The sequence below is a fragment of the Macaca nemestrina genome, chromosome 7 (assembly GCF_043159975.1).
Source record: "Macaca nemestrina isolate mMacNem1 chromosome 7, mMacNem.hap1, whole genome shotgun sequence".
NCBI classification, from domain to species: Eukaryota; Metazoa; Chordata; class Mammalia; order Primates; family Cercopithecidae; genus Macaca; species Macaca nemestrina.
This window is the reverse complement of record NC_092131.1, coordinates 50,823,098-50,846,670: the sequence shown is the minus strand read 5'-3', so window position 1 is coordinate 50,846,670 and position 23,573 is coordinate 50,823,098. Positions and strand designations below refer to the sequence as shown.

The 23,573-nt window shown below is 35.6% G+C and overlaps 1 protein-coding gene across 1 annotated transcript in view; it reads right to left on the bottom strand.

The window, feature by feature from the left end:
• Window positions 1-837: 837 nt before the first annotated feature.
• The window catches only part of LOC105473607 (exocyst complex component 5), a 69,319-nt gene continuing 46,583 nt past the window's right edge, over window positions 838-23,573 (bottom strand). The window contains exons 13-18 of the mRNA XM_011727463.2: window positions 23,150-23,258; window positions 20,199-20,319; window positions 18,888-18,974; window positions 10,447-10,555; window positions 10,058-10,273; window positions 838-9,295 (exon numbers count right to left, since the gene is read on the bottom strand). Coding sequence (XP_011725765.1) covers window positions 9,107-9,295; window positions 10,058-10,273; window positions 10,447-10,555; window positions 18,888-18,974; window positions 20,199-20,319; window positions 23,150-23,258 — 831 coding nt within the window. The 3' untranslated portion in view covers window positions 838-9,106. The remainder of the gene's footprint in view (window positions 9,296-10,057; window positions 10,274-10,446; window positions 10,556-18,887; window positions 18,975-20,198; window positions 20,320-23,149; window positions 23,259-23,573) is intronic.

The window sequence follows — 23,573 nt, the reverse complement described above, 5'->3', positions numbered from 1 at the left end:
GTTTTATGATAAAGCCTAAATTAATTGGGATACCATTTTAAAGACTTTTTTTTTTTTTTTTTTTTGAGACTGTCTTGCTCTGTCACCCAGGCTGGAGTGCAATGGCACAATCTCGGCTCACTGCAACCTCCGCCTCCTGGGTTCAAGCAAATTCTCCCGCCTCAGCCTCCCGAGTAGCTGGGATTACAGGCACCTGCCATGTGTATTTTTGTAGACATGGCGTTTCACCATATTGGCCAGGCTGGTCTTGAACTCCTGACCTCAGGTGATCTACTCACCTCGACCTCCAAAGTGCTCGGATTATAGGCGTGAGCGACTGCACCTGGCTTAGACTCTAAATAAGCTAACCCCAATCCAAATATTCGTTTTAACTTGCCCTTTTTGATGGACCTCACACATTGAGCTCTACTCACACAGCAGTTTTTCCATTCAGTGATATACAAGTGACTCATGCCTCCACACCTTGCAAGTTTAAGTTACTTCTGCCTAGAATTCCCCTTCTCCTTCCCTACTGATGAAATGCTACTTGCCTTTTTAAAGCACAGCTGAAATGTGACCTCCTTTGTGAAATCTTCTTAGAGGTAACAGAGCAAAGTGGTTAAAACATAGGCTATAGAAGTCTAAAGATATAAGTTTGAATTCTGATGCTATTACTTTTTAGATACATAATTTTTGTGAAGTTATTTAACTTTTCTGTGCCTCCATTTGACTCCTATTTCACATTAAGTTTATTGTAACATCTATTATAACAAATCTAGCCCAGAGACTCCTTTCTCACATTAAGTCTTTCTTAGCATATATATTTTCTAATGGCCTACAAAAACAACAATTGTATGATCATTTTTCCTTTGAACTTTATTAGTAAAAATATCCTATTGGTATTCAGTACTTAATGGTCAGGTTTCCATTCATACAGTTTCTCTGATGAACTCTGTTATTAAATAGCAATTACAGTAGCAAGGAGATTATATAATAGAAAAACATACGGTATGCATTTCAAATTTAATTCTTTCAAAATGTAAGTTCTGTGTCTTGGGCATAACACTTTATCCCCTCTTCAATTCAGCTTTACTAATTTGCTCACTACATTAAAACAAACAAACTTCCACCAAAAATATAGTTGTTTCTGAGTGATAAATTGTAATTTTTAAATTTAATATTTTAAAATGTTTACATGATTTCTGCAATGACCATCCTTATTCCCTCAATTTGGTCCTAAAGCCAAAACTTTAAGAGCTATGTGAGATGAGGATGGTCTCCTCCTGAGAGAAGTGAAGCCCAGTACGGGGTATGGAAGCTCAAGTGAGGTGGGGAAGATGTTGCAGAGGGGAGCGTGTGTGCAGGTGTATATTTAAAATGTGTGTGTGTGTGTGTACACACATGAAGCCCCCTAGCATTATCTATTGAGAAAGAGTAGGGCTGGATATCTCAATAACAATAAGCACATCTCATGCACAAATCTTGGTTTCTAACTGCCAATTTCACTAAAAGGTAGAGGAATGGCTGATTCCAGAGCTAGGGCAAGTTAAGTACAAGATGAACTTGGAAAATCCTGTTGTGCCCAGAAGAAAGTGCTGTAAAAATGACAGGAACATGCCAAAACAACACAGGAGACAACCTGAAGAGGCTTCTTCTGACCAAACTGAAATAATTTGAGATTTGGTAAAATGACAGATTATAATCAACTGAACAAAAAACTATGAATACATAGTGATACCAAGAGAATTCTGATTAGAAGGATACATACACACACACACACATAAAGGATGGCTGGTTAAGGTGGCTCACACCTGTAATCACAGCACTTTGGGAGGTTGAGGTGGGTGGATCACTTAAGGCAAGGAGTTCGACACCAGCCTGGCCAACACGGCAAAACCCCATTTCTACTACAAATACAAAAATTGGCTAGGCATGGTGGCATGCACCTGTAGTCCTAGCTACTTGGGAGACTGAGGTGGGAGAATCACTTGAATCCAGCAGGCAGAGACTGCAGTGAGCTGAGACAGCACCACTGCACTCCAGCTTGGGAAACAGAGCGCGACTCTGTCTCCAAATAAATAAATAAACTAGGGGGATCTATATATGTCTGTATCTATTAACTAAACCTACCTCCAAAATATTTACAAAGGGAAAAGTAATAAAGTGCAGAAGCCTGGTAAACAGTACCTTAAGAAAGTGATAAAAATGAACATCATCAGAAATGGGGCAAATTGAAATTGTGTACTATGTGATAGGATGCAACAGTAACACAAAATTGCATCTGTGGTACTCCTGCCAAAAAGCACAACCAGAATCTAATTACGGGGAAACAGAAATCCAAATGTAGGGGTATTTTACAAAGGAACTTCCCTATAATCTATAAAAATGTCCGGAGTCACAAAAGTCAAGGAAAGACGGTGGAACTGTGTCAGAATGAATGAAACTAGAGACACTACAACCTAAAGCAACACATGATTTTGAACTGAGAACCTCAAAAGGAATTAGGACAGCTAGTATAACTCGACTGGGGTCTGAGGACTAGTAATATGTCAATGTTACGTTCCCAATTTTGATGTATTGTAGTTATACCGAAGCATTCTTCTTGGAAATACAAAAGTATTGGAGGATGGTGCAGCATCATGACAGTGACTTATTCTCAAAAGGGAAAATTTTTATTTGTACAGTATTTACAACCCTTCTAAGTCTCAGATTGTTTCAAAATTTTTTCTTTAAAAAACAGAATTCAGAACACTAATCAGTAGATTCTTACTAGAGCTGATAAAGAAATTCAATATGATATATAACTAAGAAAACATAATTTTAATCATGGTAAACTTTGTTCAATTCCTGTGTCCACTGTGCACATGTTCTTCAAAACTGTTTTGGTTTTATTATTAATTTCCTTTGAAATTTTTCCCATGCATGACTTTCAGAATCTTGTTTACACACATGCACACACACACATAATTAGGAGAGCAAAATGTTCATAGATGCTGTAAAGTTATGTGAGTTCTATTTTTAAAATTAAAAAAGTACATATTACTATAAAAATAACTTCTCCCCCTTGTGGCAAAAATTGAAAATACATTCTACTGGAGAACTATAATGGAGAGGCACTTGGGTATTATTCCTTATAAAATATTCTCACATAACTTCATGTGAAATCCCCCATGTTATCCTCTAAATGGTACACAGTATTTACAGACAATATACTTAGAGGTAGCTTCACAGTTTTCTTTACATCCAGCATTGTCGAGACTCTATTTGGATATTTTCTATAGCAAAAAGCTAAGGGTTATTTTTCTAAAAACAGGGACTCACTATGTTGCCCAGGGTGGTCTTGAACTCCTAGGTTCAAGTGTTCTTCCCACCTCAGCCTCCCAAGTAGCTGGGAAGCTGCAGACTTGATAAAAGTGCTACAATAAAAGGCCAGTTGAAAGGAACCAGTTACGGTATAAAGATTAAAATGATAGGCAGGCAAAGAGGGATGGCCTCACTTAAAGGCACCTGCCAACTTAAGATGACAGGGGCATCAGGAAGACTTCTCACCTCTCAAAGTTTAATCTCAAAACTCTGGAAGTCCACCATTGGAGACTAATTCCTTTGTTAGTTCTGTCCAACCATCACTTAGTTTATTAACATAAAGATAACTGGAAAGGATACGACACTTTCTTCATTTAAGATTCCCATTGGTGAAAACAAAGAAAGTCACTCATCTGAGCTATAAAAGAAACTTAACTTTCTTATTCCAGGTTCCTACTTCCTTTCTTAACCCTCCATATTTCCTCCTATTAAGTCACTAGGCACTTATGATTCTACGTTTTACTGACCTTTCACTGATTATAAAGTAATTTAAGTGATTTTTGAAAGTAAACTTAATTCCAGTTTCAGAGTTTTAAATTAAAAGTGGCTCAGTTGGATACTGTCTCTTAAACACAGTAATATAAATATTAGTATCTTGGCTAAAATGAATTATTGACAATTTTAATACATGTTGCACAGTACATATTAATATAGAAAAATACATGTTATCAGCAGCATAATGTTGACCATGTTCTAATCCATTCCACCTGCTCAAATATTAGTGCAAATAATTATATATTTGTAATGCATCACTGCTGTCTAGCAAAATCTACGCCTTCTGAATAAATGACTTTCCTCTGAGGTTGACTGCTATTTGAAGTATGATGTGATATATTCCTATTTAAACTGGCTTTGTATGGTGAGGCAGACTGCGACCTTCTAAACCACTTAGAAAATGGGCGAGCGTGTTTAATTACTCATCTTTTCCCCCAAAAGTAGATATTTAATCACAAAACAAAGGTTAATGGTACCTATTAAATAATAATGATAAAACACATGGCGTCTAGTTCAAAAATAGGAATTTTGTTAGGCCCAGGGGCAGCCTAACTGCTCTAATTTGGCAATTAAAATCTCTATTCTCTAAATGTCAGGTTTCTGTCCCCTATACATTTGAACAGTTGTTTCTTCCCTAAATTTGTAAAGAGAAATGATTGATCAGTGGTAGAAATAAAAGGTAAGAGTTATAACAGCTTTTAAAACCCTTAACATGCAATTCTGATTACATGAAAATGACTATCTACTGTTAATATACTAAATATTTTGCCTTACATTTTCACTCCAGCATTAGTCATTTAAAAACTACCAACGTATTAAATAGTTAACACAATTGGCAAGCCTATGACATTTAATAGTTTTTGAACATAAAAACACTGATTTCTTCATATCTTCCAAGGTAGAGTTGTCATTTACTTCTATGTCACAAAATATAGTACCAAATATTTGGTCTCTTTCTATTGTGAAAATTATCAAGCTAGAAAAGTATATAAAATAATACCAATAAAGATTTGTGATAGACATATTTCTATTAGGTACAAACTTAACATTAAAGTTTCATGACCACTTATAAAATTTAAAAAAATCAAATTTAGAAAGTATGACCACACATTGAACATATTAAGAAAAACACAACAGTAAATTAGATATTGACCCTGTATGCCAACTCTGTAATATAAATGCTACAATAAGACTCATATTGGAAGAAACGATTAAGCAAAACTAATGAACCTACCAAACTAAAGGATCTATTTAATGTTATGTAAGGAGAATAGCATATAGAACCTAAAAGTGAGCGAGAAAAGATTTAGGTTTCAATCTGCGCATTTTACTAGCTGTAGACCTTGACTGGTCTACTTACCTTTCTATGCATTAGGTTTTTCATCTGTCAAATGGAAATAATAGTACCCAAATCCTAGGGTTGCTCTAGAATCAAATAATGTATGCAAAGGACTTATTAGCACAGTGTGTGAGACTTAAATCAATACATGTAACTATAATTATCTTTATTATGCAGTAAAATTTTTTAAATTGCTAACTTTTAACTTTATATAGAATTATTCAGTCTGACAATATGAACTGATCTTTTCTTCTAAAGTACATAATAATGTATTACAGGATAGGTCAGAGAGAAATAGTACAGAAACTGAATACAGTTAAACTAATTGAATGAAAGCACAAAATGCTTTGTATGTAAAATTCAGTAATATATGGGTAATATGCAGAATATTTTTGCATTAAAAAAAGTTAATCTCCCAGATGTTGGCTTTGTTAGTCATCAATAAATTATGTACCGACTGAACTGCTGTCTCTTAAACACAGTTCAAGCATGCCTTAGCCACTACCTTGAGAACTTCACCACTTTAAGGGGTTTTGTGGCATTTCAAAAATCAACAGCTCTTTATCCAGATCCTTGTAAATATTCACCATCATAGGTAAGAAAAACGCATTTTAGGGAAGCAGTCAATTCTCCACTTGGAATCAATCTACTGATTGATAATTAAATTATTTCCCTGTGAACCAGAAGGTTAGTACTTAGAAAGCAAAATACTGGCCGGGCGCGGTAGCTCAAGCCTGTAATCCCAGCGCTTTGGGAGGCCGAGACGGGTGGATCACGAGGTCAGGAGATCGAGACGATCCTGGCGAACACCGTGAAACCCTGTCTCTACTAAAAAATACAAAAAAACTAGCCGGGCGAGGTGGCGGGCGCCTGTAGTCCCAGCTACTCGGGAGGCTGAGGCAGGAGAATGGCGTAAACCTGGGAGGCGCAGCTTGCAGTGAGCTGAGATCCGGCCACTGCACCCCAGCCCGGGCTACTGAGCGAGACTCCGCCTCAAAAAAAAAAAAAAAAAAAAAAAAAAAAAAAAAAAAAAAAAAAAAAAAAAAAGAAAGCAAAATACTTAGCAGTGAATGAGGGGGAAAAAAAGAATGATCTACAATGTAATATAAATTAACCTAATTTAAATTAGATTTTAATTTAACTTACTTTGGACAGTTCTTTTTAAAATAAGGAAGATTCTAAGGACTTGCAGCTATGGCAATCCTCAAAATGGGACTAAATATTGTCTTGGAATGGTCAGGTAGTCATCTGTCTAAAGATCCATCCAGCTACTATTTAATAATTCTTCATAAGGACACTTCATCTACTCTGGTGTTGACTGTCATTTTCAACATCATAATTTATATAAGGTAGGCTTCCTTTACTAAACTCATATTCTGCATTTCAGATATTTCTCAATTTTAGGAAAACAATATGCAGTGTGTTAGAGCGTATTTTCAACTTCATTCAATGCATTATGTAAATACTGCATATTAGCTCATGTGGTATTGTGTAATACTGCAAAGATTGCATTTATGTAAATGTTGGTTAAAGCTACCAATTATACAAAGCTCCATTCTCTACCTAAAATTTTACCATGTGCAAATGAAAAACATTTTACTTATTGATCATCTCTTCTGAGCCATACACTTTGGACAAAATTTTGTGATGGCTATAAATATGAAAACACTTAAAAAATCAGAATACCAAGAATGCATATTGCTTCACATGACACATTTTTTTTCCCCCTTAGAGAAAGACCATCTGTTTAGGATAAATTTCTAGTCTTATTTATATAGTCAGTATTTTTTACTAAAAAAGAAAGTGAGAAGACCTATGCTGTGAAAAAATTTTAAAATCTTAAATTTTTAAATAAAAAATCATTTATAAAATTCAGGATGGATGGCTCTAAAATATAAAAAGAGTGAAATAAAAAAAACAACTGCAGGGAATTTGTTTATTGAGCATTAATGTTAACACTTCTAAATTAAGTATTCACTTATGAATTTTGCCACTGTCCTATCAACGGACATAATAGAAAATATTGCACAGAACTCAAGCATGAAAATAATTAACAAAAGAACTAAGCAACAAGTATATGCTTTACATTTTAAAAATTAATCCAAACAAAATAATTTGAAGCACTTCTCTGATTTGGAAGTCTTAAAATGTTATCTCATGTTTTATTTGAGATTTTTTTTCGTTTTTTCTTTTTTACAAATTGACACTGTACAAAGAGCTTAAATGGCCAGTAAAACTACTGCCTTAAAATTGTTGGCTTTAAGTAACAGAGGTAAAATTTGAATTCACATCAGAGCTTTCTAAAATGGCAATAGTACAAGCATATGACTTTCTCTAGTATCCAAAACCTGTTCTGGCTTTTCCTTGGCTAGAAAACAAGACAGCCTTCTAAAGCTGTCATATATGTCCTAAAATTCTTTGAAAAAAGTTGGTATACTTCATTCCCTTGCTTACCTTGTTAACACTGAACTAAACAGAAAATGAAGAAAATTCAGTCAATAGTAACTTAAACAGTACTAAGTTAGCTCTGGACTTAGAAGGTTTGGTAAAGTTGATGACATTCAGATTAAGGTTCTCAGAAAAAAAGCAGTTTTCCAAAAACAGGCCTAAAAGCCTGTATTAAAGAAAAAATGCCAAGAGTAACACTTAAGTTTATCCTGTTCCTAGAAGACTATGAACAACACGATGGGAGCTGAAACATTACATATAATTTAGAATGCATTCTCCCAGAGCAAGTTTACAAGGTTTATAGAATAGCAATGGCCTTTCTAAATTTTCACTTGATGTTCAAAATTTTATAAGTGATTTAATACGTCATCAAATTAAGTCAATTCCATTAACTATATCCAAGTAGGAATAACTTCAGAAATGCTTTGAAAAAGGACAATGACAGACCTCTAGACATGAAAAGCAACCAGTCTTTGCAAAGCTCATCTCCAAATCTATCAATTCCTCTTAAAATAAAAGACTAACCACATATTCAGCCATTCCATCTTATTCAAGTTTAGCATTACAACAGAAAATCTTAAAGGGCTGCATTGTTGCTAAACACTGTCAATATTTCTTATATGCACTATTTAGACTATACCTCACTTTTTTTACTTCCCTTATAATATTAAAATAATGAATAAATATGGTCCTTTAGTTAAGGTCCTCCACCTTAAGTGAAATATAAAATAAGGTAGTTTTATCAATTTCTTACTAGAATTGGCTTAAAATCTATTTACCAAATAAGAAATAGTAAACTTTTAAGTTTTACCCAGAAAGCAGAAGTATTCTGATCCACTCCTAATGTCTACATAAAATATTTCATCATTTTAGTTCAGTTTATGACATTTTTTGGACTAGTACTAATGTTGTCCCTCAGAAAAAAATCCAATCAACCAACTACAGAAAGTAAACTTAATTGTTAACCTTTTGAAAGAGGCAAAAAAATTATTTATGAAAACCTAAAATAACCTGATTAACAATTGATGCTGAAAAGGTCATTAAAAACTGAGGAATAATAAATGTAGTTTTCCTGTATTTTGCCCATTATTAATGGAAAACAGAATGGCAAAATTTCTAAATGGAATATGTTAAAGGTACAAGAACCGAAAACACTGGTAACATTTCCTTTGCCTTCTGACAGCAACATTTTCTAGGATGAAAACAGTGACATGTAGTTTTAAAGAATCTGAAATTTCTACATTCAAGAATGGAATTAAAATTCAACATAAGGGTAAAAAAGCAAAATATAGTTAGTGGTATCCAAACTTTAAATAAAACCTCAAAGGTAAGTATGGCTGCTGTTTTGTTCCAGTCACTGTTTCACAAAATGTTGGCTGTGTCGTAAGGTATCTCCTGTGCTTTCTATCAACCGAGGCCTGCTGAAGTACAAGAAATTCCTCTGTAAAGGAATTGACATTGAATTCCTTTGTAAATTCAATCTCAGCTGAAGTGTCGAGCAAGGCGGGCAGATCTATAATCAGCACGAAGTTGTACGAAGGAGTGAAGTATATTCTTGTCCAGATTAGCAAGTTGTTCTCCTGAGCAGACTTGCTTTAAATTATCTGGGGCAACTACCAGAAGATTGCAAAGAGCATGCAGAGTATCAAAAAGATGTAATACCATTGGAATCTGAATTGAGAGAAGAAAGAAAGTAACATTGAAACAAAACAGTTTCCAGTTTTACAATTAGCTTCTAACTTCTTACATACTGTCAGGTGGGACTTACTAGTGTGCGTGGAGTTCAACATATTAGAATTTTTTTAAAGATCACAAAGCATTAAAACTTAAAGATTTCGTAGTTAAATAAACTTACTATAATATTTCAAAAAGATTCATATGTCAATTCTCTTCAATATAACAATCATATATACTTCAGTGGACTAAAACTAGTTATTAATATATAGCATTTTTCATAATTTAAATGTTACAGAAAAATTCAGAGGGACATAAATGAAGACAACGTTATTTTCCTAATGTGTGACATATACAGCATTAGTCATGGATGTCAATAAGTCAAAGACTGTGGAACTGAAAATACACCGTGAAGCAAAAATGTGTTTAATATTAAATATGTGGGCCACGTGTGGTGGCTCATTCCTGTAAACCCAGCACTTTGGGAGGCTGAGGCAGCGGATCACTTGAGCCCAGGAGAGACCAGCCTGGGCAACACTGTGAAACCCTGTCTCTGGAAAATAAAATAAAATTTAAAATTTAAAATTAAAAGAAAATGACTGGAACAACACTGTTTCAGGTAGAATGTGTTAATCTATCTCATACAATATCAACAAAAGTTATAAACCTTTCACTAATTATAAGTAAATAGTGATTTTTAATGATCTGACTTATGTTCCTGGGCTTATTTGCAAGATTGATGTTTTTGTGTATACATACCTTGAAGTCTTTGGCACACTTCCTATATTCAGCTACATCACAAATTGCCAACATGCCACCCATACAACTGTAGGAATATTGTTGAAGATGCTCATAGATAAGTCGATGAAAACGTACTCCAAGTTCCATCAAAACTGTATCCACATTCTTCCCATCCATGGAATTTTTAATCTTCTCCACTTGTTTTCTTACGTAAGCACAGACTTTTACACAAGCCTATAAAAGTTTTTCTACACTTATTACACAGAAATGTATACCAGCTTAGCTAAAGAGGAAATACATAAGTTTCTCATTAATCTGTAAGTATAAAAGAAAAAAATCTAGGGCACAGTAGGATACACCAATGAAAATGTTAGCAAAGTATTAACAAATTGAATCATTTTACTCACATTAGTATATTGAATCAAAACATTGTTTTCATCTTCTGGCTTAAAATCTGTTTTCTTTTGTTCTGCAGCCAAAATATGCTTCATCTGTCCAATCATACAATTTAATGTCCTAGAGAATTGAGAACACAACATTCTTTAACTCATCTAACTTATTCTATGTTTATATTTAATTATATTATTTATGCTAAATTAAATCAGTTATTTAATATCCTATCACCATAAAACTCTTTCACTATTGGTAAACTTTAGATATTAGAAAAAGTCAGCTCTAGATCTTAATATGAAAGAGCTCTTGGTTTTATTATCTTTCTGCTCAAAACAGAGGGCAAAAATTCTTTGTGCAATACTTCAAGATTCAAAGATCTCAGAAGCCTGTCACTAGTTTAATTTCTTAACAACTAAGGATCTTCAAAGGCAAAAACCACATACAAGTTAACTACCCCTTTCTCAAAATTCTTGGGACCAGAAGTGTTTTGGATTTTGAAATTTTTCAGATTTTGGAATATTTGTATATACATAATAAGATACCTTGGGGATGGGACCCATTCTAAACACAAAATTCATCTATGTTTCATATACATCTTATACATGTAGACTGAGAGTAATTTTATAAAATATTTTAATAGTTTTATACATGAAACATTTATGTTCACTGAGCCATCAGAAAGCAAAGATGTCACTATCTCAGACACCCATGTGGACAATCCATGGCTGTCTGGCATCACCATCATTCCTGACTCTGAATTTATATGCTACCAGTAAGCAATCATTTTCTTATACTTATTCACACATAAGTACTTAACAGTAAAAAAGATGACATGCCATTCATACAGAGAAAAAATAACGTTTAAGGTAACCAAACAGCACAGTAACATCACCACAATACCTGTATTGCCTATTAAACAACAACAAACAAGGTAGCAGGTTTTCAGTCTCCACCTACGATGCTGTGCTTTCATGAAAAGGTTACTCTATCCTACATTTTATTTTTTTAGGTGACAGGAAACATCAGAAGTAGTTGAGAGACCAGAAAGCAGGACCTCTTTGGATGAGGAGATATTCTGCTGGATGGCTTCTTAAAAGTTTCCTCTGGAGTTATCTGCCTCATTAATAACGGTTTTTGTCTTAGAAGTCTCTATTTGATTTTGTAAACTGATATGACTTCTTGTTCTGTTATGAATGTACACTGCTGTACTTTTTTTATAAGTCCATTGCACATTTTCACCATATAATCTACAGGCATTTTTTCTGCAGTGTTAGCAACATTACTTTGTCACTATTATCACAATCACCTTGATTTAGAACCACTTTGGCTATTTCACTACCAGTCCATGAATGAGCAACTGGAGTCTCACTGATGTTAAAAATTATTTGATATTCACTTCATCCAACTTACTGATAAGACTCTAAATGTATTATTTTTTGTATACGTAAGAAGTCAGACATCACTTTTTTCTCACTTGAAATATGGAAATCTTCAAAGTCACTACCTTGTTCATCCTCTTCACTGAACATAGCTGAAGGCCAGAGGTTGTGCCAGGCATGCATCACTGTCTTTAGTCACTGTGTTCCAAGCACTGGCAATAGCATATACAGCATCTTTCATGCTCAACTCATTTTGAAAACCTTCCATACTCCTACCTCTGTTCACCGTTGCTAGTATGCTGTTCAAGAAAGTGTTCTGAGAGGCCAAGGTGAAAGGATAGCTTGAGGGCGGGAGTTCGACAAGACTGGCCAACCTGGTGAAACCCTGTCTCTACTAAAAATACAAAAATTAGCCAGGCGTGGTGGTGGGTGCCTGTAGTACCAGCTACTCAGGAGGCTGAGGCAGAAGAATTGCTTGACCTGGGAAGATGAAGTTGCAGTGACCTGAGATGGCGTTGCTGCACTCCAGCCTGGGCAAGACTCTGTCTCCAAAAAAAAAAAAAAAAAAAAAAAAAAAGAAAGTGTTCTGAGACAGGGTCTCACTCCATCACCCAGGATAAATGCAGTGTGATGATTGCTCACTGCAGCCTGGACATACCAGGCTCAAGTGATCCACCCAACTCAGCCTCCTGAGTAGCTGGAACTACAGGCACATGCCAGAACACCTGTCTAATTCTTAAATTTTGGGCGGGTAGAGACAGGGTCTTACTATGTTGCCTTAGGCTGGTCTCAAACTCCTGGGCTCAAGTGATCCTCCTGCCTCAGCCTTCCAAAGTGTTGGAATTATAGGCTTGAGCCACCATGCCCACCCAAGAAAGTGTTTCTATATTTACTCTTCATTGATCTAAAGATACCTTGGTCAGAAGACTGAATAAAGTCACATTTGGGAAAAAGTATGACACGAACAGTTGTCAAGGAATAACAAAATCTTGTAGTTGTTATCCAGTCCAGCTTTTCTGCAGTATGTGCAAGCCACTAGTAAAAAACGTTTGTAAAACCAATCAGAAAAGACACCCTTGGTTATCCATGCCTTTCTGTTAGCATAACAGTGGACCCAACAAGAAATTCATTCCTTGGAAACAATGAAGATGCAAGCTTCAGCCTATTACAGCAAGCTTACACTTCTACATGCCTGCTGCATTAGCACACCCCAGCACAGTTACTCCGCCCTTGGCATCCTCAATTTCTGTAAAAGCCATCTTATCACCTGTATTGTCAGTGTCTTCCTGGGGCAGTAATGCCAAAATAGTAGTGTTTCATCAACATTATAGACTTATTCTCACACCAGATTTTCATCAGCAATAACCTTGGCAAACTCATTAAGGAATTTCTCTGCTGCTTCATGACCAGCAGATGCTTTATCACAACAAACCTTTGAAAACATAATGCCGTGTCTGTTCTTAACTTTTGGCAAACAGCCTATTGAATAGCCATGATTCCCTTCAATTTTCAATTCATTGTGATAGATCTTTGTTTCATCATCACCATACCATTAAGTGGCAATGTATTCATTGCAATGCGGACAGATCCACTCTTTCAATACATAATCAAGATCTTCACTTTTAGCTTTATGTAGTGTTTTTATATTTTTCATTAACTTCCGTTCATCACTTTCAGCACAGAGTTTCTCCTTCTGTTTCTTCAGGTAATATATGGTGGTCATTTCAATACCATACTCTTCTGTAATACATTTCACACTTACACCACCATCCTTTTTGTCCAACAGCTTTGATAAACATAAGTGCTGCTAGGTATGGTGACTCACACCTGTAATCCCAGCACTTTGTGAGGCTGAAGTGGGAGGATCACTTCAGCCCAGGAGTTCAAAAATAGCCTGGACAACATAATGAGACTCTATCTCTACATTAAAAAAAAAAAAAAAAAAAAAAGGCTGAGTATGGTGGTGTGCATCTGTGATCTGAGCTACTCAAGAGGCTGAGGTGGGAGGACTGTGTGAACCCAGGAGTTCAAAGTTGCAGTGAGCTATGATTACACCGCTGCACACCAGCCTGGGTGACAGAGTAAGACCATGGTCTCTAAACAAATTATTTTTATTTTTATTTATTTATTTATTTATTCATTTTTTGAGACGGAGTTCTGCTCTTGTTGCCCAGTCTGGAGTGCAGTGGCGTGATCCTGGCTCACTGCAACCTCTGACTGCTGGGTTCAAGCAATTCTCCTGCCTCAGCCTCTCGAGTAGCTGGGATTACAGGTGCCTGCCACGATGCCTGACCAATTTTTGTATTTTTAGTAGAGATAGGGTTTCACCATGTTGGCCAGTCTGGTCTCGAACTCCTGACGTCAGGTGATCCACCCACCTTAGCCTCCCAAAGTGCTAGGATTACAGGAGTGAGCCATTGCACCTGGCCACAAAAAAATTTTTTAGAAAGATAAACAGGCTGAGTGCAGTAGTTCACGCCTGTAATCCCAGCACTTTGGGAGGCTGAGGCAGGTGGGTCACTTAAGGCCAGGAGTTCAAGACCAGTCTGGCCAACATAGCAAAACCCTGTCTCCACTAAAAATACAAAAAATTAGCTGGGCACGGTGGCGTGCACCTGTAGTCCCAGCTACTCGGGAGGCTGAGGCAGGAGAATTGCTTGAACCCAGGAGTCAGGGGTTGAACAGAGCCAAGATCACGCCACTGCACTCCAGCCTGGGCGACAGAGAGGGACTCCACCTCAAAAAACAAAAACAAACAAAAGGATAAACTTCCTCTTTTTCTTACCACTGTTAACCACAGGGGTATCTGCAGGCCTTTTTGAGATTTCACATCTTTATACCACAGAGCACAGAATAAGGAGAAAAAAAAAAGCACACACACAGTGAGTAATACACACAGGTCTCAGCTGCATGTGGGGCATTGTGAGCAACCTACCACTGGCATGTCCAGCCTACACACATGCCATTTTATTATTCTTTGTAGGCATGCTTATTGTGGGGGGGCGGGTGGAATTCGGACATGCACAGAAAATATTTATCACAGCTGAAGAGGGTTGGGAGGGTCTTTTTTCCCTTGGGAGTACTCAAATAAACCATGTGCTGTGCATCTGTATTTTGACTGTGCCCTGTCACATGAGATCAGGTGTAAAATTTTCCACTTGTAGGGCAATTTCAGCACTCAAAAAGTTTCAGGTTTCAAATTTTGAAGCATTTTTATTTTGAATTTTTGGATTAGGGATGCTGAATGTGTACAGAATGCTTCCAGTGGAGATAGGGAACTTACGAAGAATTGACAAGGTTGGGAAAAACAGGTAGGAGCAACGCTGAGTCGCACTGTGTAAGGACAATCAGAAGGATGGGGAGGCTGAGGCGGGCGGATCACAAGGTCAGGAGATCGAGACCACGGTGAAACCCCGTCTCTACTAAAAATACAAAAAATTAGCCGGGCGTGGTTGTGGGCGCCTGTAGTCCCAGCTACTCGGGAGGCTGAGGCAGGAGAATGGCGTGAACCCGGGAGGCGGAGCTTGCAGTGAGCCGAGATCGTGCCACTGCACTCCAGCCTGGGCGACAGAGCGAGACTCCGTCTCAAAAAAAAAAAAAAAAAAAAAGAAGGATGGATAAGAGGTACTAAAGACTCAACTGAGAAATGAAAGCGTGGATTTGCAGTGGTACTAATAACGTATATGTTATGTGATATTCTCCAACAGCGAGGAGCCAACCAGTTATGGGAATAAAAGAGACTGCACCTATCAGAGGTTAGGGTCTGTAAGACAGTTGTGTTTGAAGGAAATGTACTTTAGGGTATTTCAAGAAAGTAATTCAAAAGATGGACCAAGTGATATAAGCATAATAACTAAAGAAATAAAGCTAGGAAAAGGATAATAGATTGGCAGAAGATGAAGAGATTAAGAGACAGAGTTCCTGCTGAAGTCAGAAAAATCCCAGGACCAGATGGCCTTACTAGTGAATTCTACCCAACATTAAAAGAAGAATTGGCTGGGCGCGGTGGCTCACACCTGTAAGCCCAGCACTTTGGGAGGCTGAGGCGGGTGGATTGACTGAGGTCAGGAGTTCAAGACCAGTCTGGCCAACACGGTAAAACCCCGTCTCTATTAAAAATACAAAAAATTAGCTGGGTATGGTGGTGTGCACCTGTAATTCCAGCTGTTCAGGAGGGTGAGGCAAGGGGAATTGCTTGAACCAGGGAGGTGGAGGTTGCAGTGAGCCAGGATTGCGCCACTGGTCTCCAGCCTGGAAAGATGGAGACATCGTCTCAAAAAAGAAGAAGAAGAAGAAGAAGAAGAAGAAGAAGAAGAATTAACACCAATCGTTCTCAAACTTTTTCAACCAATGGAAGAACTTGTAACACTTTCAAACTCATTTTACAAAGACAGCATTACAGTGATACCAAAGCCAGAGAAGGACAATACAGGTAAGAAAATTACGGGCCAATATCCCTGATGAATAAAGATGTTAAAAAAAAAAAAAAAAAAAAAAAAAAAAACTAGCAAACTAAATTCAATAGCATACTAAAAGGATCATACCCCATAATCAAACAGAATTTATCCCTGAGATTCAAGGATGGTTCAACATATGCAGATCTATAAATGTGACAGACCACATTAACAGAATGAAGGATAAAAATCATATGATTGTCTGACAATGTGAAAAAAAAACCACTTCTGGTAAAATTCAACACTCTTTCATGACAAAGACTTGCAAACAAATTAGGTATAGAAGGAATATACCTAAAGATAATAAAGATCATATATGACAAGCCCACAACTAATATCAAACTCCATAGTGAAAAGCTCAAAGCTTTTCCTCTAACTAACATCAGGAACAAGAAGGATGTCCACTCTCACCACTTCCTTTCAACACAGTAGTGGGTATCCTAGCCAGAGCACTTAGGCAAGAAAAAGAAATAAAAGACATCTAAATTGGAAAGAAAGTAGTAAAACTGTCTCTTTGCAGATGATATGATCTTAGAGAAAACTCTAAATTTTAGACTCCATCAAAAATAGAATAAAAGAATTCAGTAAAGTTGCAAGATAATCATCACACAAAAATCAGTTGTTTTTAAACATTATCAGCAAACTATCCAAAAAAAAAAGAAAAAAAAAATCCCATTTACAATAGCATGAAAAAGAATAAAATATTTAGGAATTAACCAAGGAAGTAAAAGACTTATACACTGAAAAAACTTCAGAACATTGCCAAAAGAAACAAGTAAATGGACACATATCTCGTATTTAGGGCTTGAAATAATATTGTTAACACGTCCATGCTACCCCAGGCAATTTAGAGTCAATGCATTCCCAATCAAAATTCCAATGGCATTTTTCACAGAAATAGGAAAAAAAAAAAACACTAAAATTCTTATGGAACCAGAAAAAATCCTGAATAGCCAAAACAATTTTGAGAATGAACAAAACTGGAAGCATTGTACTTCTTGGTTAGAAAATATATTATACAGCTACAGTAATTAATGCAGTATGATACCGTCATAAAAACAGATACACAGCCCAATGGAACAGGATACAGAGCCCAGAAATAAATCCATCCATTTATGGTCAACTGCTCTTTAACAAGGGTGCCAAGAACACACAATAGGGAAAGGATAGTTTCCTCAATAAATGGTGCTGGAAAACTGGATATCTACACACAGGAAAATGAAATGACACCTTTATCTTACACTACACCAAAAAAAAATCAACTCAAAATGAATTACATTTAATATAAGACCCACAACTATAAAACTAGTAGAAGAAAACATAAGAAAAAAGTTTCTTGACGTTGGTGTTGGCAATGACCTTTTGGATATGGCCTCAAAAGCAGAGGCAACAGAAACAAAGACAAATGAGATTGCATCAAACTAAAGAGTTTCTGCACAGCAAAGGAAATAATTAACAGCCTATGAAATGGAAGGAAATATTTGTAAACCGTACATCTCAGAGGGGTTTAACACTCCAAATATAGGAACTCAAACAACTCAATAGCAAAAAAATAAATGATCCAATGATTAAAGGCAAAGAACCTGAATAAAAATTTTTGAAAGAAGACATAAAGATGGCTAACAGGTATATGAAAAGGTGCTCAACATCACTAGTAATCAGGAAAATGCAATCAATTATCACTTTACACCCGTTAGGATGGCTCTTTTCAAAAAGGCAATAGATAACAAGCATTATCAAGAGTGTAGATAAAAGAGAACATTTGTACACTGTTGATGGGGATGTAAATTGGTACAGCCATTATGGAAAAGTATGGAAATTCCTCAAAAACTTAAAAACAGAGCTACTATATGATCCAACAACCCCACTTCTGATTATCCAGGCATACCTTGTTTTATTCTGCTTCATTTGATTGTGTTTCACAGATACTGTGGTTTGTTTTGTTTGTTTTTTTACAAGTTGCAGGCTTGTGGCAACGCAAGTCTATCAGTGCCATTTTTCCAATAGCATGGGCTCACTTTGTGTTTCTGTGTCACATTTTGGTAATTCTTACAATATTTAAAACATTTTCATTACTGCTAAATCTGTTATGGTGATCTGTGATCAGTGATCTTTGATGTTACTATTTTAATTGTTTTGGGTCACAAACCATACCCATATAAGACAGTGAACCTAACTGACAAATATAGTGTGTGTTCTGATTACTCCAGTTAATGGCTATTTCCCTGTCTCTCTGCCTCTCCTTGGGCCTCCCTATTCCTTGAAACACAGTAACATTGAAATTAGGACAATTAATAATCCTACAATGGCCTCTAAGTGTTTAACTGAAAAACGTCACATACTTCTCACTTTAAATCAAAAGCTAGAAATGATTAAGCTTAGTGAGGAAGGTATGTTAAATGCCAAGATAGGCCAAAGTAAAAAACTTCAGGATCCAATAAAAACAGCATTCTAATAAGGATGAAGGCAATATGTAAAAATAATTTTTTTTTTTATCAAATGTTGTAGCAATATGGTGGAATTAAGATAAATATTTTTCTTCTCTACAAAGTATTTGCATGCTGCTATAATATGGTGTTTTTATAATTTTAAAAAATGCAAGAGACAAAACCAACAACTTGCCTGTCAATGCCAGTATCCAATTTCATCTCCATTTGTTCAATTATTTCTTTTTTCTTCTGAAGGCATTCAGATAACTTAGGAGAAGAGCTATTGTATATTTAAAATGGAAAAAGAGTCATATTAATAATCTGAGATTTTCTAAAAGTTTTTCTTACATCGATGTGTATTACATTGTATACATTTATAAATACATCCATATACATGCATTAATATTGTTAACAAATCCAAGAAGCATATAAGAAGCAAAGTAATTATTTAGCATTCACTATGCCCAATTCATTATAATAGACTAAGGAAGAGGACCACTTAAATTTGTTATTTTGATCTCTGAGGAGACATCTCTCAAGAATATAAATGTGACTTTAAAATTGTGGAATTATTTGGTTTTCTTTATAAACAAATATCTAGTGTAACACCAACAAAAGCTATAGACTAGCATCACCAGAGTTTTAAGAATACAGTAAATCATACTATAAAATTTGGAGGGAAACAGCCAATCCACTTGTATTTTTAAAAACCTGACAATCATATTTGCCTTCTGAATGCTATCAGAATGTCAAAACATTCAAAATATTAAGAAATAGGCAACCCTAATAATTGTGTGAATTCTCTGCTATGTGGTATAACAGATCTTGAAAAGTAAATTTCCTTTCAAAGTATGACTCAGGGATTACAAGTGACTGTTATCTTTGAGACTGTTTCTGGACTATTCTTGGCATGTCAGTGTTTATAACAAAAAGTCAAAAAATTTTATATGAATATTTTTCCTCTTACATAATAGTGCTAAAGAGAATTTTGTAAAGCATGTTCACATATACACCATCTTATTTGATTCTCAAATGTTTTATAAGTTCACATAAATTGATATGAAGATATAAACCAAACTTTACTTAATGCCTCATTAAAATCTGTCCTATTAATCTTATAAAATTTTTTGTATGTCTTTATAACAAGTGGGTACATGGACTTTGTCTATGAGATCTTTTAAAAGATGTCAAATTTGCTGAGTTTCACTAAGCTGGAGGTCCTCTTTCACATGAGATTTCAGATTTAGGTTTGTGACAGATTAAATCTTTTGAAATACACCAAAATTAATAATATAGTGGAAAGAGAAAACAGAAATGCAAGAAGAAACAATATTTAATGTTTTATTTCCTAGGAATTTTTATATTTTTATTTCATTCCACTTGTCCAGTCTGACATTTTTGTGAACATGTACTTTTTAAATTTAATGAAAATACACATAGAATATTATGTAGAATGCTGTAACAGTCACTGAAATATCAATGAAAATCAGATAATTTGACTAACCTTATTAGTGGCATAAGGTGATCATTAAACTGTTTGTCAAAAAGATGAAAAATAGTATTGGCCTGTTGCACAACATCCAAAAAATAAAGATTTGCATTCCTAGAATCTGAAGAGGGAATTCCTAAAACCAGAAAGCATACATATGTTAGAATCATCCTTGAAGAAATTCATCTTGGCAACAGAAAAAAAGAATGTGGTTTTTTAATCTATAACATAAATGAAACCACTGTTTTAATACATCAGTAATGACTTCTGTGGACAGAAGAGGAAAATCAAGCTAAGCTTATACTAGTAAAACTCATCCAAAGTTATTTTTACGCCCAATGTTCACCATCTATCTACTTTGCCTTCATGATTCACGTGAGCCATGAATATATCTCCACATATTTCTTATAACCAGGCCTCTTTATCTCTGATAATAGTTCGAATAATTCTCTCATTGGTCTTCCTCATTAAAGTCTCTTTATCTTTTATCCTAGATACTGCTGCCATAGTAATATGCCTAAACTGACACATTTCACTTACTGTACTCTACACTATTTTCTCAAAAATACTCAAAATGTTCTATCTACAGATTACATACCTGATTTTATTCTGGAATTTATTCAGAATAAAATAAAAAGGGAATCAAGCCACTCCATATTCTGACCTCAAAATGTCAGCTGACCTCTGGATTTCCATTTCCTCCTTTTTGTAAAGAATAACAGATGAACTCTAAGGTCCTAGATGTTTATGTTTCTAGCTAAAAGACTTAAGAGACTAAAGAAAATATGCATAGCTAATGAGAAAATACAGGCTTGATACCTAGAGTTCTTTACAGGACAATGATTTTTTTGTCTTAATAATGGAAAATAAAGGTGTTCCCCTCCCCCACCCAAGTAAAAGACAAGATTACCAACTGGTAAGAAAACTGAAGGCTCCAATAACAAATAAACTTTACAAGAGAAAAAAAATCAATACATATGTAGAAAATATGAATCATTGTTATTAATGAAAGACATAAAAATTAAGGTAATACTGACGTACTTTTTTTCTTTATAGGCATCAGAACTCAGCTACGATGTATGTTTTTAACCATGAAATTAAAATTTTTAAAGAATATTCAATAATTACAGAAAAACTGGCACACACAAACAGTCCAGCAGTAGCATAAGTTAGTAGGAAAAGAAACCTTTAGGAAAACAGTTTAAATCAAAACAAAAAATTATTGAGAGGCTGAGGAGGGAGAATCGCTTGGAGTCAAGAGTTCAAGAACAGCCTAGGCCCCCATCTCTACAAAACAGCAAGACCCCATCTCTACAAAAAAAGAAAAAATTAGCTGGGTGCAGTGGCATGCACCTATAGTTATAGCTACTCAGGAGGCTGAGGCAGGAGTATTGCTTGAGCCCAGGAGTTCAAAGTTGCCATGAGCCATGACTGTGCCACTGCATGCTAGCCTGGGTGACAGAGCGAGACTCTGTCTCAAAAATAAAAATAAGGGCATATCAAAATTATTATATATACACACTGTTTAAAATTTTTTAATCCCTTACTCAGTTTTATTTTTCTTCATTGCACTTTCTAATCATTTGTCTATCTTCTCCATAAGCATGTAAACTCCACAAGTGCAGGAGTAGGCATTTAATAAGCATGTGTTAAATGAATGAATTCTGGTGAGTGGAGGCAGGCATTAACAGACAAAAATTTCATTGTGGTAAGTGCTATAAAAAAAGTTAATGCAATGATAAGATAATGAGGATAACTGGGCTGGGAGAAGAGAGCTACTTTAGCTACAGTGATCAGCAATGGTCTCTCTGAGAAGATAACATCTTAGCTGGGATCAGATGACTGAAAAGCCAGCCACGAGAAAAGCTGAAGCAAAAGGATTTTGGGGATAGGGAAATACCAAGTGCAAAGAGACTAAGCAAGGAAAAACAATGAGGGTCAGAGTGACTGCTCAGTGAGAAGAAACGCAACGAGAGATGATGAATACATACCAGGCCAGATAAAAAGTCATGCTTCTTTAGAGTTTGCTGTTGTTTTCCCCTTAAGAGTAATAGGAAACCACTACAGAGTTTTAAATAAGGAAATAATTAAACTGGCTGTTACATGAAGTCAGTAATGTGGAGAGGCAAGAATGTATACAGGGAGACCAGTTACAAGTTGTCAGAGAAAATGGTGTTTAAATTAGGGTGGCATCAGTGAAGATGGAGAAAAGTACATGAATCTGGCTTATGCCTGGAAGTATATTAACAGGATTTGCTGATGGACTGGCTATCAGGATTGATTTCTGAAAAGGAGGAATTAAGGAACTCCTGGGTTTTGTTGGGGCTTGAGCAAGTGGTAAATGATTAGTAATGCCTTTCAAAAAACTGACATACACTAATCATGCATATTGGTAATGCCTTTTAATGACATGGGAAGAATGGGAAAGGAACAGGTTTAGAAGGAAGATAAAGAGTTTCATTTTGGATATGTTAAGTTTGAGATGACCATTAAACAGATGAAGCAGACAACTGCATTAATGAGACTGGACTCAGGTCATTATTATGCTACTAATACTAACTACTAAGACCAAAAGACCAAAAGCAAAATAAGAATTTTAATGTGAATCTATTTTTTTCCAGACTTAGTTTTTAATACTTCTCTTTCTAAATCTAGATTACTCAATTCCCCAATCAGAACTGTTTTTGCCTTCATTTTTGTTCCTTGACAGCATTGTAAGACATTGTGTCATACATTGTAGTGACTTAGGTAGCCTATTATTCTATTATGCCGTATGTAAACAATATGAGAGAACCATTCTGTATAGCTTTTAGCACCTGGCAAATCTTTGCATTATAAAAGCTCCAACTTCATTGCACTGAACTGAATTTGACAAACAGAGATGATTATACGCAAAACATTATGCATATAGTTTAACCAAGCAGGATCAAAGGAATTTAACACAAGTGTAACACAAATATACTTACCAGCAAGTCCTGTTTCCAAAGCATAATCAATATGCTCAATACATAAAAATTCCACAAGAATGGTAAAAATTCTGAAGGCATTCCTTGGTAAGTCAGAAGGATCAGAGAGCTTAAAAACAAAAACCAAACAATTATCACTCCTCAAGTCTACCTTTTGAAAATGCCAATTTTTTAAGCAATTTTTTATAAGATGTAGTCAGTGTTTCAGGTATCAAAATAACTCACAGCTCCCCCCATACTGCGCATGCATGCACAAACACACATACACACAATTTTAACGCTCCATATTTGCCTATAACTCTCCTGACTTAGAGCAACGTTTTTCAAACTTGGACTGCAATCCAATAGTGAAATACAAGTACACCTTCATAAAATGTATACCTCCCCCATTTAAATATGTATACACAGGGCTAACATGTAAAAC